Raw genomic sequence first — 17,930 nt, 5'->3', positions numbered from 1 at the left:
TGAGAAACACAATGGACACCTGCCCCATTCCAGGCCCTGTGCTAGAGCAGGGGATGTGGAGGTGAAAGAAGCTTGGAGTCCACCCATGAGAAGGTCATGATGAGGAGACTGAGCATCAGCTGCTGCCTCTGAGTCCATCCCCCAGTTGGCTCCCAAAGCCCGTCCCTGGTACTGGGCTGTAACCCACACAAAAGCACTGGCTGCAGCCCAGGTGAGCACCGTTTCTGCAAGGCAAGATCAGTACCCATAAAACTCTAGGAGGGGTCGAGTTTAGAGCTATTCACATGTAGGCATTGTCCTCTGAACACACCAGGGAGAGCAGATGCACATGGCTGACCCCAGCCAACCCATTGGCTGGAAGAATTCTATTCTCTCTTTCTGAGAGTTACACCTTCTAAGCACATGGAATCAGTGAGCCCACCCAGCATCCTAGCTGTTATGTGCTGGTCAATGACAGTTCTGCTGTATGTTCAAGACAGTCAACACAATCAACTGGGCCATGTCTCAGGCACAGGACTAAACTCCCTGGAGGAAACCAAGATGAACATGACACAGCCATCAAGAACCAAGGAGCCTTCAGCCTAAGAGAACATAAAAGAACCACTGGCACAAATACCATAAGACAGAGCAGAGAAGGGTGGATGCTAGAAGATCCAGGTTAGGGGGTGGAGAAATGTAAAGAAAGCAAAGACTCATTCCAGCTGGAGACCAGAAAGCCTTCATGAAGGAGATGGCTCGGGAAAAGATAATCCATCAAGACTCAAGAAGGACAAGTTCTCATGTCCCCTCTGCCACTGTCAGCCGAGTAATCTTGAGAAAGTCAGTTCTCTCCATTTTAATACGGACCATTTTCAGAGTTCCCAGCATGGCTCAGTGGTAACAAACCTGACTAGTACCCACGAGAATTCGGGTTTGATCCCTGGCCCAGCTCAGTGGGTGGAGGATCCGGTGTTGCTGTGAGCTGTAGTGTGGGTTGCAAATGTAGCTCAGATTCTGAGTTGCTATTGCTGTGTGATGTAGGCTGGCGGCTGCAGCTCCAGTTTAACCCCTAGCCTGGGACCCTCCATATGCCACAGGTGTGGCCCTAAAAAGCAATAAATAAAAATAAATAAATAAATAAATAAAGCAAAATGGACCATTTGCCTTATGTGCCTCACAGCATTATGAGAATTCAATGAGAACTGATTTAAATTCACATCAGATAAATAATGGCACCAAATATAAAGCTTTCGTCATCACTTGGGCAAGAGTAGGGAGGAAGCTAAAAGCAGAAAGTATGTGAGGGAGGAGGCAGGTGGGGGTGGGGGAGGCCTGCCAAATGCAGAGCTGATGTGAACACCTACTGGGCTTGTAATTGGCTCCAGTTATCTTTTTTTTTTTAAACTTCTCACAGCTAATTTTATTGACGAGAGCCCACAAAGAGTAAGTCACAGCATCTAAATTCCTCTGCCTCAGGAAAATCAAAGTCTCAACCAGAGATGGCTTCCCACCCCTGAGTGACAGTAGCACAGCCACCTATGGTGGTCAGTGAACCTGGGGTTCCTCTCCAGATCCCAGCACAGAGTCTGGGGCCTGGCGCGCTCAGCAAACACTCATTAGATGAAGGGGTAAGGTCTTTACTACTTTCCAAGGGGCTCTGCTATCATGCTCCACTTTTTTTTTTTTTTTTTTGGTCTTTTTGTCTTTTTAGGGCTGCACCCATGGCATGTGGAGAGTCCCAGGCTAGGGTTCTAATCGGAGTTGTTGTAGCTGCCAGCTACAGCCCCAGCCACAGACACACCAGATCCGAGCTGCTTCTGTGACCTATACCACAGCTCACGGCAATGCCAGATCCTTGACCCGCTGAGTGATGCCAGGGATCGAACCTGTATCCTCATGATTCCTAGTCAGATTCATTTCCACTGCACCACGATGAGAACTCCTCATGTTCCATTTTGTCAAGGATGGAGAAACGAGGCTTGGCTCTCGGAGGGCGACTGTCCATGTCCCAGGCAGCACCGTCAGAAGGGAGCCCAGGCCTCTGCCTCCTCACACAGCATCACCTCCTCACCTCACACACCTCCTAAGAATTGCTGCCACAGCCAATCTTTGCCCCAACAATCAGCTTCCCTGAGTTTCCCGAAGACCAGCCGCAGGCTGTTCTGAGCACGTTCCCTTCAATACTTCACTTCACCAGACCCTTCCTTCAAGGACAGTCCTATTGTTATTCCCACATGAACTGGTTTATTCCACTTCAGAAGGCGGTTTTGTGCATCCTGGAAATACAAATGTCATGGATTCTCTGGTCCTTTTACCAAATAAGAACAGTTTTGGGTTATAACCTTTGGTTCAATTGTTTGGAGTCATTGTTCCTTAGAAGAAAGAGAAAGAGCATGAGGAGTCAGGAAGACAGAAGGGCATTTCTTCTTTTCTTTTATCATTTTTTTTTTTTTTTTTGACCATGGACATTACTTTGCAGAGAATCGTCTGTCAGTTTTGACAGATGGCCTGGCAGCAGGAGGGGGCATAGAGGGCAAGCTCATGGCTAAGGCAGTACCGAGGAGCTGGAGCCAGCTGGGCTGATTCCGGGTCTGAAATCTGGGCTGGAGCCCAAGTTCTAGCCGGTGAGGGTGGGACATGGAGCCCTGCCCCCATCCCCATTCCCCAGACACCTTCCTGCCGAATCTGCCCTAGGCAGGTCAGCACCTTTCTCAGTGTCTGCGACCTTCTGGCTGCAGGAACACAGGATGGCAGGGGAGAGCAGAGGTATGAGGCCTCAGAAAGAAAGCTGAAGCATATGCAAGGTCAGAGCTATCCTCCCCTTTCTGGACATACCCCAGCCCCTCAGCTGGCAACAGTTTATGGTGTGCCTCCTTCCTGAGGACTGGATTCATTCTAGAAAAAAAACTCATCATATAAATGTTTGGGCCAGAGACTGGAAATCACAGGGAAGCCAAAGCTCTGTGGAGGGGGTGCCTGCCTGAGGTGCTCAGAGGATCCCCTGAAGTGGAAGGAGCTGGGAGAAGGGGAATAGAATTTCAGAGGACTCCCAGCTCCTGAAGGGTATAGTGGATTAGGTAAGAAGAGGTCTCAGAATGAGTGTCAGTGTCTTGACCAGTGTGGCTGTGTCAGCCCTGATCTCTGCAGCTGCTGGAGCATTGAGCCACCCACCATGGTGTGAGGGTGGAGGGGTCTCAGCACCATCCAGACACCCAGGGCTTTAGCATCACACAGTGGTGGGTGGGGCATCATGGGACCTGGGAGAGCTGAGCCATTAGCTGGATAGTGTACACCCAGAATTAGTTCATCAGATTAGCCAGTGGTGCCTCTATCCACAGACAGAATGAATGGAAAACAGAGCTGGGCAGCTTTGATGGGAAGAGGAGGCGAGATGAACTCAAGTGGTGGGAAGGCTCCCTGGGGCTCCTGTGCAGGGAGCAGGGAGAGGAGGTGGTTAGGTGGACAGCAGAGAGAAAAGGATGCTAGAGGCAAGTTCACCAACCACACGATTATGAAGGCACAGAGTTTAGTGCTGGATCCATTAATCCACCCCCCTCTTGTAGAGCCTTGAGTTATTGGTCACAGCCATGGCAGAGGCAAGACTAAGCACCAGAACTCCCTTCTCCCCCAACAGCTTTTCAGGCCAGTGATCTTTCTTGGGCCCTCCAGCTTCCCCAAGCACATACCCTGGTCCTCCAGTTCCACTGGAGTTAGGGATACCCTGAACATTCTTGAGGATTCCATTGACCACCTGCATCAGCAACCCAGCCAGACGTACCTTGTGTGAGTAATGCTGATCAACGATCCTTGCCAACCCAAAATCCCCGATCTTGAGCACGAGGTCTTCCGTGCTGATGAAGATGTTGGCGGGCTTCAGGTCCCTGTGCAGCACGTTGGCGGAGTGGATGTACTTGAGCCCTCGGAGCAGCTGGTACATGAACAGCTTGGCGTGCTCCTCTGTCAGGGTGCCCTGCTCCAGCAGGCGTGCCAGGTCAGTCTCCATGTACTCCTGGACGATGTAGGCCACGCTGAACTTGAACAGTTCACCCTGCAGGTCGGTGCCCTTGGGCCCCAGCACCTCGTACACCTTCACGATGTTGTCATGGTCTAGGCGCCGGATGATCTTGATCTCCCGGAGCGCGTGCTTCATGCTGCGGGTGTCACTCAGGGTGATCTTCTTCACAGCCACCTTCCGGCGGGCCCTGCTGTCCACGGCGGACAGTACCAGCCCATTGACGCCAAAGCCCAGGGGTTGCAAGTCAATGAAACGCCCACCAAGGTCATAACCATAGACACTGGCGATGCAGTCACCCTTTTCAGCCATTGTTGGCTTAGTGGTCAGGGGCTGCCCGTGGGATGAAAGGGCAGTCAGAAAAGGCCAAGTCCCAGCTAGTGGCTTCTCCAGCACACCTCATTCTGTCAAGTCCCAAGGCTGAGGGATGCTTTTTTTTCTAGTGATGTCACTGCCACCAGCTCTCTGGAGACAAGAGTGGCATAAGTCCATACTTGCTGAGCTGTACAAGTTGGAGGCTCAGACTGTTTCCTTAACCTGCACTGGGAAGGCTGTCCACCAATTCCTGAGCCTTCTTGGAAGCTTAGAATGGCTCATGATTCTTTCAAATATAGCATCTTGGAAGGAAAAAACCAGTTTTATTCACTATGTGAACATAAAGTTTCCTGTCATGATGGGCCACATAGTAAAGACGCAGCAACTCTCCCCTTAAAATCCTTTGTTAACAGAGGTTCCTTCTGGCTGAAATGCAGAGCTGCTGCTGAGCTGTGTTCCTCTACTTTCGGTGGTCCGAAGCTAGCTGTATGGCAGCCTCTGTCAGCTAGGGGGCTGCCCTCTGGGTCTGGAGCAATATGAAGAGATTCCAACAATGGATTGTAGAGGCTTCCAGGGATTTCTTTCTACCTCCGCCAGCTCTCCTTTCTACCAGTTCCTCTTAGATTCTGAAACCCAAACCAGTTTGTTGAGTGATGGTGAAGAAAACTGGAGAAATCCAAGCACCTTTCATGAGCTCTACACCCAGTTACACCTCAAGGCCCAAACCTGAGGGCAGCTCAGCTGGCCTGCCAGGATCCTCCAGAGGCTTCAGAAGTGGGCAGCATTCTCCGTCACACCCTCATTCATGCCACCTTGAATGACACTGTGTTCTGCTGGACCCAGAAAGCCTGCAGGAACTCGGCATCTTTCAGGCAGAGTCTCCTATCCTGCCAAAGAAACAATGTTGGGTAAATTTCCACACTTCGGCTTCCAACACCTTCCCACTTGTGCATGTCTTTTGTTAACCAGCCCAAGTGTTATTTGATCTGTCCAGCCAGCTGAAACACTGCTTGCTCAGGGGATTCCAGGCTTTGCACCGCCCAGCCACCCTCCTGCTGTGTGCAGCGTGCCCCTGGAAGAGAGAGAAGATGGACTGACATGCCTTTTATGTAAAAGCTTGCTCCCCAAAGGTTAACATGCAGAAACTGTGGGTGGCAACCTCTCTGCCCTTTGCAAAAATCATCCCTTATGCTCTCTAAATACACACATCAGAACTCACTAAGGAGCGTGAGAGTAAAAAGTGCTCTCTAAATACACACATCAGAACTCACTAAGGAGCGTGAGAGTAAAAAGTAACGCATTGCAGACAGAAAATAGAGGATCAGTAATTTTGTTTTTATACTCAGACCCCCTTTCTTCCTACTTCTGCAAACATCTTTGAAGATTTTGAGAGAATTTGCCAGGCACTGAGATTTAATTACTTTGTATCTCTTGCTTTCCATGGAGGTAGCATAAGCATACATACTGCATTACAAGGAAATTTTATTGCCACCCTGGAAAAGGGACTCTCTGTGAAGCAAACAAGGACACAGACTTCTTGGTGTGACAGTAGGACTAGCATGATAAACTGTATTGTTTTTGATGATGGGGATCTAGCTCTTCAAAGCAATAGGTCAAATTGTAGCCTAACCGCCCCCTGATGGCTGCTGACTTAAATTACAGGCATCAGAACTAAGTGGGGAGAAAAAAACAAAAACAAAAAAACGACTAAGCCCTGTAAATTCAGAACTCCTAAGAAAAGGTAATATCATAGCTTCTAAGAGAGTGCCAGACTTTTTAAGTTTATTAAGTTCACAGACACACAGAGAACAAACACTATATCCTGTGCAAAAGAGTGAATTTGCCAAGACTGCTTCTTAATTTTCATCATTCTGTACGGCCCCCTGTAGGGATACTTTCACATCTGAACTCTGGAATGATAAATGAAGCAAAACAGCAGTCAAATCCATGCTCTAAAACTAAGGGGGCAAGTTAGGGGACACAGATGATCTGAAATAGTAAATAATCGTGTGCTCTCTAAAGACTTCTAGTGAACAGAATTTAGCAAGAGTCTGGAACGTAGTAACAGATGTTACCTGCTGTTGCTATTGATGGAAATTCCCTTACATTGGAATAAGAGGTACCTACTGTTCTGATGTTTCATCAACCTTCAGCAATTCTTCTCTGCATGTTTTTATTGGGCTCAGTTACAAAATAATCAAAATTTCAGACTGAAAAGCAATCATAGCAAACAGTGGTCCTTAATTGGGGTGGTCCTGCCCTCCTTGGCTGCTCTGATAAGGAATCACTACAGACCTTTAACAGTCTGTAGGGCCAGAGTTGCTAACCATCCTGCAGAGCATTTCCAGTGAATAACTGACACCCCCCAACCCACCCAAATGCCAGCATATCCACTGAGAAACTACGGTTCTTGTCTGAGTTCTCACTTTGCAGATAAGGGTACTGAGGCTCAGAGAACACTAGCTCAGTGCTTCTAACATAGACAAGGTCAATAAACATTTGATGAATTGATGAAAGAATACCATTCATTCTAACAATTTCTAGTATATGGCCTGGGCTGGGGAAGTCCACCTGGACACCTAAGTCAGGGAAAAAAAAGAGCCCCCTGGAGACCCATACCATCCCTCCACCCACTCCTGATGCCCAAATCACGTCAGAGATAACTAAATTGGAGTGCCTTTCACTTTTTAAAAATAATTTGTTTATTTATCTATTTATTTATATTTGCTTTTTTTAGAGCCATACCCATGGCTTATGGATGTTCCCAGGCTAGAGCTACAGCTGTCAGCCTACACCACAGCCCATGCCAATGCCAGATCTCTGACTCACTGAGTGAGGCCAGGGATCAAACCTGCATTCTCCTGGACACCAGTTGGATTTGTTTCTGCTGTGCCACAACTGGAACTCCTCCTTTCACTTTATACCCATATGCCTGGCTTGGTTCCCAAGGGCACGGCAAACAGAGGCAACTATATATTTTGCTTGATGAGGGGAGATGCTGAAGCCTTCTCCCCTTTCTAGCTCCCATGGGCTGTAAACAGAGAGGGGGGATGAGCACCTAAGCAGGGAGATGAAATCGCCCACAAGTTGAAGGCAGGATTTGTTCCAGATGAGCTGCAATGCAGATAATCTGTGGATAATTAAGAGGAGCTCTACTTATTTTAAAAACTCTTCTTTCTCTCACTGGGGGAGGGACTGTGCGCTGTGTGTGTGTGTGTGTGTGTGTCTCAGTGGCCTGCCCAAAACACTGTCGGCAGTTACCTCAATCCTTTGGGAAGACCCAATTCTAGCCACTCCACTGTTCTCATGGCCCTAAATATACTCTCTGAATTCCTGTCTTGCTTCTTTGCTTCCATCTTCCCAGATCCTGACATGTTCTGCTTCCTTCCCACTTGCTGTTGAAATCCTGCCCATCATTCTGAATCCAGATGAAGTCTTACTTCCCCTCGGAAGGGTCCTCAGTGACATTCCTCCCTCTTCTGATATATTTGACATTGACCATATACTAATCTGGGCTGTTACTTAACTTTTTAGACATGTCCATCTCTCAACTAGACTTTAAGCTTCTCAAGCCCAGGATACAAAGTGGTGCTTAGAATGAAACCAGGGCTTGGAGTTACCTGAGGCCCACCTGTTATGTCTACAAAACTGCAATGTCCACTTTCCCCAGACAGTCAACCCCCTCTACCTCTCATCACTGCTTCAGTGCAATACATTCAACCCAACAAGGCTCTTCACATAACGAGCCCTGACCACTCAGACAAATCAGTATTTCTGAACTTCAGTGTCATTTTCTACTTAGATTCTGCCTCTTTTATTTTTATTTTTTCTTTTTAGGGCCTCACCTTCGGCATACGGAAGTTCCCAGGCTAGGGGTCGAATTGGAGCTGAAGCTGCCGGCCTACACTACAGTCATAGCAACACCAGATCTGAGCCACCTCCACCACCTACACTACAGCTTGTGGCAATGCCGGATCCTGAACCCACTGAGTGAGTCCAGGGATACTAGTCGGGTTCTTAATCTGCTGAGCTACAGCAGGAACTCCAGATGCTGCCTCTTTCTGTATTTCAACATGAACCAGACAGACTTCCACTCACCATTTCTCTTTTCCCACTTGAGTTGACAGTTACTCATCTCTTCTCATACTTCTTCATTTTCTAAAGTTTTCCCTATCATTCCTCTATAATTTCTACATAAACCCTTTGCCTTTCTCCATGGGTGGACTGATCATGAAATACCTATTACCTAAGAAGTCTCAGATTAGTGGTTCATTTCTTACATGGCAGACCCAGGGCCGTGGGCCTCTTGGCCCTAGAGAGGGGCATACCTGACATATCGAACTGCCCACCTGGGCAGAGGATTGAGGATGGCAGCTCTTGGTGTGATGTGACTTATCAGGGCAGAGTACAGTCATTCTCTACTTGGAGGTGATGGCTCAGAGTGGCTCTGAATCACAGGTGTGATTTTAAACCAGGGAACTTGCATGAGATATGCGAAGGTCATGAATTCAGCTGTGCTCAAATGACACACAAGTGAAAAGAGCGCATATAACTCTTCCAAGGGCAGTAAGGCTCCCACGACTCCATGCTGAACATTATAATAAAATATAGGAGTGGAGGGAGTTCCCTAGGCTCAGTGAGTTAAGGATCTGGTGTGGTCACTGCTCTGGTTCAGGTTTGATCCCTGGCCCAGGAACTTCTGCATGCTGCAGGCATGGCCAAAATAAAACAAAAACAAATAAACAAGAACCCCACAGAATTAGAAATCTTACCCCAGAAAACTAGCAATGGAGCCTACTCATTTCTCACTGACCTTCCATCCATCTCTTATTTGAGGCCAGTCAATTGACACATCCAGTCTTTTAATATGTGGAGGCAAATCAGCGATGAGATGCTCTCTGCCAATTGTCCCTTTCTGGGATTCCTGGGGCTCTGGTTTACAAGGCAGCTTTGGAAAGTCTAAATTTAGACTCACCTCCTCTGCCTGCTTTGATCCTCCCAAACCTCATGCTGGCGGCTTTCAGCAGGAACTGTGGCCTCCAGCGAGGTGCTGACATTACCCAGGCACTGCTTTCTTCCCTCTCCTGAGCACCCGAAAACTGGCAGGAAAACCTTCCCCCGCAGGGCTGATGTTTACAGCCAAACAGGCTGCACACTGCACCATTCCAGGTGTTACTAATCATATCATGGTCAAGTCTGTCTGACTCGAAGTTTCGTGGTGATCCTAATCACTATGAAGTGCCCTAGACCAAAGACTAGCAAGTTTTTCCTATAAAGAGCCAGAGAATAATTATCTTAGGCTTTGTAGGACATATAGTCTCTGTTGCAACCATTCAACACACAAGAGCAGCTACAAATAATACCCAAAGGAGGGGCACAGCTGCATTTCCATAGATCTTTATCTACAAAAAATAGGTGGGGGGCTGGATTTGGCTGGGGGTGAGCTGACGACCCCGGGTTTAGACTGTGTAGCAACACTCTCTAGCTGGTTCCCAAGGAGGCACTGAAGTGTGCGGTAACCAGGCCCCTTTCCAGCCGTTCTTGCACCGTCTCCTCCTGCAGGACTCACTTCCCTGGGGGGCCCCCTCCCAGTGGCACTATCCTGGGCCTGCCCTCCTGGGGAGCTGCCCTGGGCTCATGATCCCACCAAAGCTTAGCCCAGCTCATCTGTAGGTTTCATGCCCTCAGGAGTCAGCTTTCTGCCTTCCTGCTCTGCCTTTCTGTGGTGCTGTCCCTATGCCTTGCTCCCAGATCCCACATGCACTAGCAGAGGCTTCTGGGAATGTGGTGAAGATGACATGATGCAGATGAGGTAGGAATTCCCATTGTGGCTCAGTGGATTAAGGACCTGATGTCTCTGTGAGGATGCAGGTTGGATCCCTGGCCTTACTCAGTGGATTAAGGATCCAGCATGGCTGCAAGCTAAAGCATAGGAAGCACATGTAGCTCAGATCCAGTACTGCCATGGCTGTGGCTCAGACCTCAGCTGCAGTTCTGATTTGACCCTTAGCCTGGAACTTCTATATGCCACAGATGTGGCCGTGAAAAGAAAAGGAAAAAAAAAAAAAAAAAAAAAAAAGACGGGGTAACTACACTTATGGAGGGTTCATTCTCAACCAAGGGACAGATTAGCTGGGTCTCACAAAAACCCCATGATGTGGATCATTCTCCCATGATGCCCCCAGAGGGAAATAACTCACCCAAAGTCACACCACTAGCCGGTGATGAATCTGGCATATAAACACAGATCTGTCTGACTCTGAAGCCCATACTTCTCATCATCATCACACACTAGCTGAGCCCAAGTAAGGGATTCCCACCAAGAACCACCTAGGCCCAGTGTGACATCCCAGCCCAGTGAGGGATGAATCTTCCCCAATTAAAACACAAGGCAGCCACCTTTTCAGCCTGTGCTCAGCTCCAGTGTGGAGGCCATGGTGAACTAGCTCGCTTGGTGGAGAGATAATTTAAGAAAGAAAACATTAAAATGAGATTTAGAGGTGAGAAAAACCAAACCAATCCAAACTAAACAAACCAAAAAAACCCTAAAACAACCAGGGAGTTCCTGTCGTGGCTCAGTGGTAACGAACCTGACTGGTATCCAGGAAGACGTGAGTTCAATCCCTGACCTCACTCAGAGGGTTAAAGACCTGGCATTGCCATGAGCTATTTTGTAGGTCACAGATGCGGCTTGGATCTGGTGTGGCTGTGGCTGTGGCCAGCACTACTGCTCCAATTCGACCCCTCACTTGGGAGATTCCATATGCTGTGGGTTTGGCCCTAAAAAGCCAAAAACAAAAACCAATACAACCAAAAAACTGAAACCTCCACTAAGTGAAACAATAATAATCCTGCCTTCTATATAGTTCTTGACCTCTTTTCTAATGTTAAACTTCAGATGCTGGAGCCCCTGGCTGCAGGGCCAGGCCATCCCAGAGTAGAGCCGAGCTGAGCATCCTCCCAGCTGGTCCTGGAGCTGACACTGGCCACCTGCCCAGGAACCATTCCCCTTTTTCTCTCAAGGAAGAGAAATCAGGTCGGGAAGAGCCATTGAGCAGCTGAGCCCAACTCAGGGATGACTCATGGTTACCTTATGGGTCTAAACCATGGCTTATCAACCTGCACAGCATTGAAGTTTTGAGCCAGGTCATTCTTGGCTGCAGGGCTGTCCTGTGCCCTGTAGAATGTTTCACAGCATCTCTGGCCTCCACCCACAAGATGCCAGTAGCTCTGCCACGGTTGTGACAACCAAACCCCTGTAGGACAATAGAGAGGAAGACTCTTCTTCCCCCTACCAGCTGTCCTGGGAACTGTTTGCTTTCCTGTAATAAAGACTTTGCTTGATGAAATAGAAAAGATGAACAGACCAATCACAAGTAATGAAATTTAAACTGTGATTTAAAAACTTCCAACAAACAAAAGTCCAGGAACAGATGGCTTCACAGGCAAAGTCTATCAAACATTTAGAGAAGAGCTAACACCTATACTTCTGAAACTGTTCTGAAAAATTGCAGAGGAAGGAACACTTCCATACTCATTCTATGAGGCCACCCTGATACCAAAACCAGAGAAAGTGCTTTGGTGGTATAGTGGTGAGCATAGCTGCCTTCCAAAACCACACACACAAAAAAAAAAGAAAGAAAATTACAGGCCAATTTCACTGATGAACATAGATGCAAAAATCCTCAACAAAATACTAGCAAACTGAATCCAACAATACATTAAAAGGATTGTACATCATGATCAAGTGGGATTTATCCCAGGGATGCAAGTGTTCTTCAATATCTGCAAATCAATCAGTGTGATGCACCACATTAACAAACTGAAGAATAAAAACCATATGATCCTTTCAATAGACACAGAAAAAGCCTTTGACAAAATCCAACACCCATTTCTGATAAAAAAAAAAACCCTTCAGAAAGTGGGCATAGAGGGAACCTACCTCAACATAATAAAGGCCACATATGACAAACCTAGAGCTAACATCATCTTCAATGGTGAAAAGCTGAAAGAATTCCTGTTGAGATCAGGAATAAGACAAGGATGTCTGCTCTCACCACTACTCTTCAACATAGTTTTGGAAGTCCTAGCTGCAGCAATCAGAGAAGTAAAAGAAATAAAAGGAATCCAAATTGGAAAGGAAGAAGTAAAACTATCACTATTTGCAGATGACATGATACTATACCTAGAGAATCCTAAAGACTCTACCAGAAAACTGTTAGAGCTCATCCATGAATTTGGCAAAGTCACAGGATACAAAATTAATATACAGAAATTGACTGCATTTCTACATACTAACAATGAAAGAGCAGAAAGAGAAATTAGGAAGCAATCCCATTTACCATCGCATCCAAAAGAATAAAATACCTAGGAGTAAACCTACCTAAAGAGACAAATTATAAGACACTCTGAAAATTATAAGACACTGATGAAAGAAATCAAGGATGGCACAAATAGATGGAAAGACGTATACCTTGCTCTTGGATTGGAAGAGTCAATATTATCAAAATGACTATACTATCCAAGGCAATCTACAGATTCAATGCAATCCCTATCAAATTACCAATCACATTTTTCACAGAACTTGAACAAAATACTTTAAAGTTTTTTTGGAAGCACAAAAGACCCAGAATAGCCAAAGACATCCTGAAAAAGAAAAATGCAGATGGAGGAATCAGGCTCCCTGACTTCAGACTATACTACAAAGCAACAATCATCAAAACCACATGGTACTGGCACAACAACAGAAATATAGATCAGTGGAACAGGATAGAAAGTCCAGAATTAAACCCAGGCACCTACAGCCAACTAACCTATGAAAAAGGAGGCAAGAATATCCAATGGAGAAAAGACAGCCAGTTCAATAAGTGGTGCTGGAAAAACTGGACAGCCACATGTAAAAGGATGAAATTAGAACACTCCCTAACACCATACACAAAAATAAACTCCAAGTGGATTAAAAGCCTAGATATAAGACCAGATACTATAAAACTCTTAGAGGAAAACAGAGGCCAAACACTCTCTGACATAAACAACAGCAACATCTTCTCAGATCCACCTCTTAAGAGTAATGACAGTAAAAACAAAAACAAAACAAACAAAAAAAAGGACTTAATTAAACTTAAAAGTTTCTGCACAGCAAAGGAAACCCTAAACAAAATGAAGAGACAACCCACAGAATGGGAGAAAATCTTTGCAAATGAATCAACTGACAAGGGATTAATCTCCAAAATTTATAAACACCTACCGCTCAATACCAAAAAAACAAACAACTCTATCAAAAAATGGGCAGAAGATCTAAACAGATGATTTTGTCAAAGAAGAATGGCCAAAAAAAAACACATGAAAAGATGTTCAACATCACTCATTATTAGAGAAATGCACATCAAAACCACTATGAGGTATCACCTTACACCAGCCAGAATGGCCATCATCAAAAAGTCTACAAACAATAAGTGCTGGAGAGGGTGTGGAGAAAAAGGAACCTTATTACACTGTTGGTGGGAATGTAATTTGGTGCAAAACAGTATGGAGATTCCTCAGAAAACTAAAAATAGAATTACCATTTGATCCAGCAATCCCACTCCTGGGCATCTATCCAGAAAAAACCATGACTCGAAAAGATACATGTACTCCACTGTTCAAAGCAGCACTATTTTCAATAGCCAAGACATGGAAACAACCTAAATGTGCATCGACAGAGGAGTGGATCAAGAAGAGGTCGTACATATCCACAATGGAATATTACTCAGCCATTAAAAGGAACAAAATATGGGCATTTTTAGCAACATGGATGGACCTAGAAATTATCATGCTAAGTGAAGTCAGACAATGAGACACCAACATCAAATGCTTTCACTGACGTGTGGAATCTGAAAAAAGGACATAATGAACTTCTTTGCAGAACAGAAAAACTATGGTTTCCAAAGGAGACAGTTTGGGGGATGGGGGGATGCACTGGGGGTGTGGGATGGAAATCCTATAAAGCTGGATTGTGATGATCATTGTATGACTGTAAATGTAATAAATTCATTGAGTAATTAAAAAAGACTTTGCTTGCCTGGAAAAAAAATGTCTCTAAACTTTGAAAACTATCAATAGTGGAAGAGGCACAGAATCACTCCCAGTTAAGAACCACTGGTCCAAAGCAGCAGTTTACAGCAGAGACAGTATTGGCCACTGCACAGAACAGTTATTTGTTTGGTGGAGCTCTACAGTACAGTATTGCTGAAAGTTTAGCAACAATGGCCCCAGGGCTCACTGAAGATTTATATTCATCATTGCTGTTTGTTATGGTGAAAGGACACAGGCAAAATCAGCAGAGGGCAGAAGTAGGTCCATAAGATTTGGCCACCTAAGGAAGCTTGCCTGAATCCTGGCGTGCCAATTGAGAACATACACAATCTCCTGGAGAAACTGACCCCAACTCTGCCATGTCCTGCCACCTAGCTGGCCTGTAATAGAGTTACCAAAAGGTTTTGTTCTTTCCTTGATTCTTAATTCCTTTAGAATTCAATTATTTACTCTCATAAATGCTGAGTGTCCTTGTACTACATATTTTTTAAAAATCCGCTAAATGACAACAGCACCCCCTGGTTCCTGTGACAGCCTCACAAGTTGCCAGAATCCTAGAGGACAAGGACCTCCCCGACACCCTCCCCCTGCTGAGGGCCATGAAGCTAGGTTCATCAAGCTAATCCAACTCCCCTTTGGCAACCAGATGATTAAAGGTGGTCACATGATCCAGTTCTGGGTAATAAGCCTTAAAGGAAAGTCCACTGGAGCGAACTCATGAGAAAAATTTCCTTCCCCTACGCCTTGTCTTTAGATGCAGTGTGGGAGGAGGTGGTATTGGTGCCACAGTAGCCATCTTCAGACCACATGGGGACGAGCTTGGGGACAAAGCCAGCACACTGGAGTTGGCAGATGTGTGCCGGGCCTTGCAGGCATTGCTGAGTAGCTGAGCCAAGCCTGGAAATGCCCACCTCCAGCTTTTTAGCCATGTGAGATGGTTAAGCTCTATTTTTGTTCAAGACATTTGTACTCTTTCTCTTTTAACCTGAAGCTGTAATTGTCCACCTGATAGTAACCTGCTAGGTACACGGTTGGTCTAAGTGGGAAATAAAAAGACGTGAAACATATGGTTCCTGACCTCAAGGAGCTTATTATGTTCCCATAGGGGGAGAGGAACCATAGAACAATTACAGAAACGGTGCAAGAGTATTCTGCTGCAGATGTAGCTGGGCCGAGTAGTCAGGAAAGCCTCCTTTGAAGAGGGCTACCCATGGTCTCCACCTCCTGGCTTCAATCCCTGTGTGGATCCCCTCCCCTAAGAGTGTGTGGACTTAACAGACTCACTTCTTTTTTGGCCGCATTAGCACTTGTGGAAGTTCCCAGGCCAGGGATTGAACCTGCACCACAGCAGTGACCCAAGCCACTGCAGAGACAACATCATATCCTTAACCCATTGTGCCACAAGGGAACTCCAGGACTCACTTCTAAGGAACAGAATATGGCAGGAGAAATGGGGTGTCACTTCTGAGATCGGGATATAAGAAGACTGTGGCTTCCATCCCAGGTGACAGCTCTCAGGGAGGCCGGGGCCATGTCATGAGGTGCCCCTGAGGGGAGACCCTGAGGCCCACTGGCCACTGAATGAGTGAGCCAGGAAGTAGATCATCCCCAAGATGAGCCTTGAGAGGACCACAGCCCTGGCCATGGCCCCAGTGATGTCTCACAAGAGACCTTGTGCCACAGGCATGCAGCCATACCCAGGTTCCTGACCCACAGAAATTCTGACAGCAAATGCTGTTTAAGCCACTAACTCTGGAGGTGCCTGTTACAAGCAGTAGGTAACTAACAGAGAAGAGGGACCTGGAGACCTCAGTTCTGGACATTTCCAAGAAGGAAAAGAGGCAAACGTGGCCTGAGACCATTTGGGCAGAGGGTTCTGGGTCTTAGCTGGCTTAGACCCATCAGATTCGAGAGCCAGACTGAACCTTGGGAAGCTGTGGCAGCTGATGGGGGAAGGGGGAACTTACCTCTTTTTATTTCGATGATGTAACCCCAGGGGTGAGTTCTGTGTCTAGCATGCAGTAAGGATTCCAGAAATAAATACCCGTCAACACAGGAATGGCTACACGTTTGCACTAAGATTATGGTTATGACAAAGTATAACTGAAATAGAAAGACAAATAAAAAAAATGTGCCTCTGAGGCCCAGATGGGCTTTTGGAATCCCTCCAAGGTGAGTGGGGGAATAAAGGTAGGGCTTCAAGCAAGGATGCTCCACTGGCCCCAGAAGAGAGGTGACCAGAAGGCGTTGCCTTACCAATCAAGGGACTTCTGGTCTCAGTGCAGTGATCGGAGTGTTACCTCTGATTTTTAGCACTGAAACTCCACTGGGTTTTGCCCTCAGTGACAGCAGTGGGGCTCCCAGGAATCAGGAGAAACAAGCCTTTCTGGTCTTTTAGCTCTTGAAGGGCCGCCTCCTCCACCCAGCAGAACAGACTGCAGGAATTCACGGGCAGTAAGATGCCCGAGCCTGGAAGCCCCTTTCTCTTTGTGGAAACCCAGGTGCACAGGCTGATGGCTGCTCCAAGGGTGTCACCTGCCATGTCCCCTGCCCTGTGCCCCTCTCACCCCCAGGACCCCTCCAGCCAAGGTTCTGCAATAAATCTTTAAACACCAGTTGGCAGGCAGGATGGCAACCAACCCAGGCCCATCGCACTGCTTGGTTTAAAATATCTATGTCTCTAGCAGGGAGCACCGAGGGCACTGATCCCCAGGCCAGGCCCCAGCGAGCATCCTCCTTGAGATGTACAGATGCCTGAATGTCCCTGGGAGGTAGTGAGGCCACAGCTCCGGCTCGTTTCCCTTATACAGTTTTCCTGGAGAACGTGCCAGTGAGGTCTCCAGGAGGGGAAGCTGTTTTGTCTTCATCTCCCTTGGGGGGGCTGGGTGGGGGATAGCTACAGAGGACTCAGGAGGAAAAATGAGCTGAGGGAACATCAGACTCTGGGAGGCCCCCAAAAGCAAACTTGGGGAGCCTTCGCTCCAGTCTTTGCTTTGCCTTTTTCTCTCGAAAATTATGTAACATAACAAGCCAGAGAGCACAAAGACTTTTCAAGCCTTGCAACAATACTGAAATAGCATGGAGAGAAATTCTGGCGGCCTCATTGGCATTCCAGGCCCACCCAGCATAGTGTTGGGGGCGCACAGCCTGGGCTCCCATGTGTAGGTTGTGGGTGCTGGTCCCCACAGGAACAGCAGTGGCTGCAGGGCTGCACCTGCTCAGGCTGGAGGCTGGGAGTCTGACTTTGAGATCACAAGTGTGTGAGGGCGTGTGTGTGTGCCAGCATTTAAATCCTTCTGATCTGAGACAACACCTACATTTGACCTTTGTAAGATGCAAAGAGAAACTTCTCATTTTTCTTTTCTTTTCTTTTTTTTTAAGGAAGGAAGCCTGGGATCACAAAAGATGTTGGCCTCTTTCAAAACCTAAATCAGGACAGTTATGACAGCAGTGGCTAAAAGAACGTGAGCCCATTTGGAGCTCGCTTTGTTTGGACTGTATTCCATAGGGCAGAAATTCCCAGCCAGGGTCCATGCTTCTCATAAAACAG

The 17,930-nt window shown here is 46.8% G+C and overlaps 1 protein-coding gene across 6 annotated transcripts in view; it reads right to left on the bottom strand.

Annotated features, from left to right (window-relative positions):
• MAPK4 (mitogen-activated protein kinase 4) overlaps positions 1-17,930 on the bottom strand; it is a 184,166-nt gene that overhangs the window by 67,386 nt on the left and 98,850 nt on the right. For 5 of the 6 annotated variants that reach the window (XM_021093269.1, XM_021093266.1, XM_021093274.1 and 2 more), the window contains exon 2: positions 3,758-5,193. In XM_021093269.1, coding sequence (XP_020948928.1) covers positions 3,758-4,303 — 546 coding nt within the window. In that variant the 5' untranslated portion in view covers positions 4,304-5,193. The remainder of the gene's footprint in view (positions 1-3,757; positions 5,194-17,930) is intronic. The other variant, XM_021093281.1, reaches the window with a different exon arrangement.

This window comes from Sus scrofa, chromosome 1, assembly GCF_000003025.6.
Source record: "Sus scrofa isolate TJ Tabasco breed Duroc chromosome 1, Sscrofa11.1, whole genome shotgun sequence".
Lineage (NCBI taxonomy): Eukaryota > Metazoa > Chordata > Mammalia > Artiodactyla > Suidae > Sus > Sus scrofa.
This window is presented reverse-complemented; position numbering and strand designations above follow the sequence as displayed.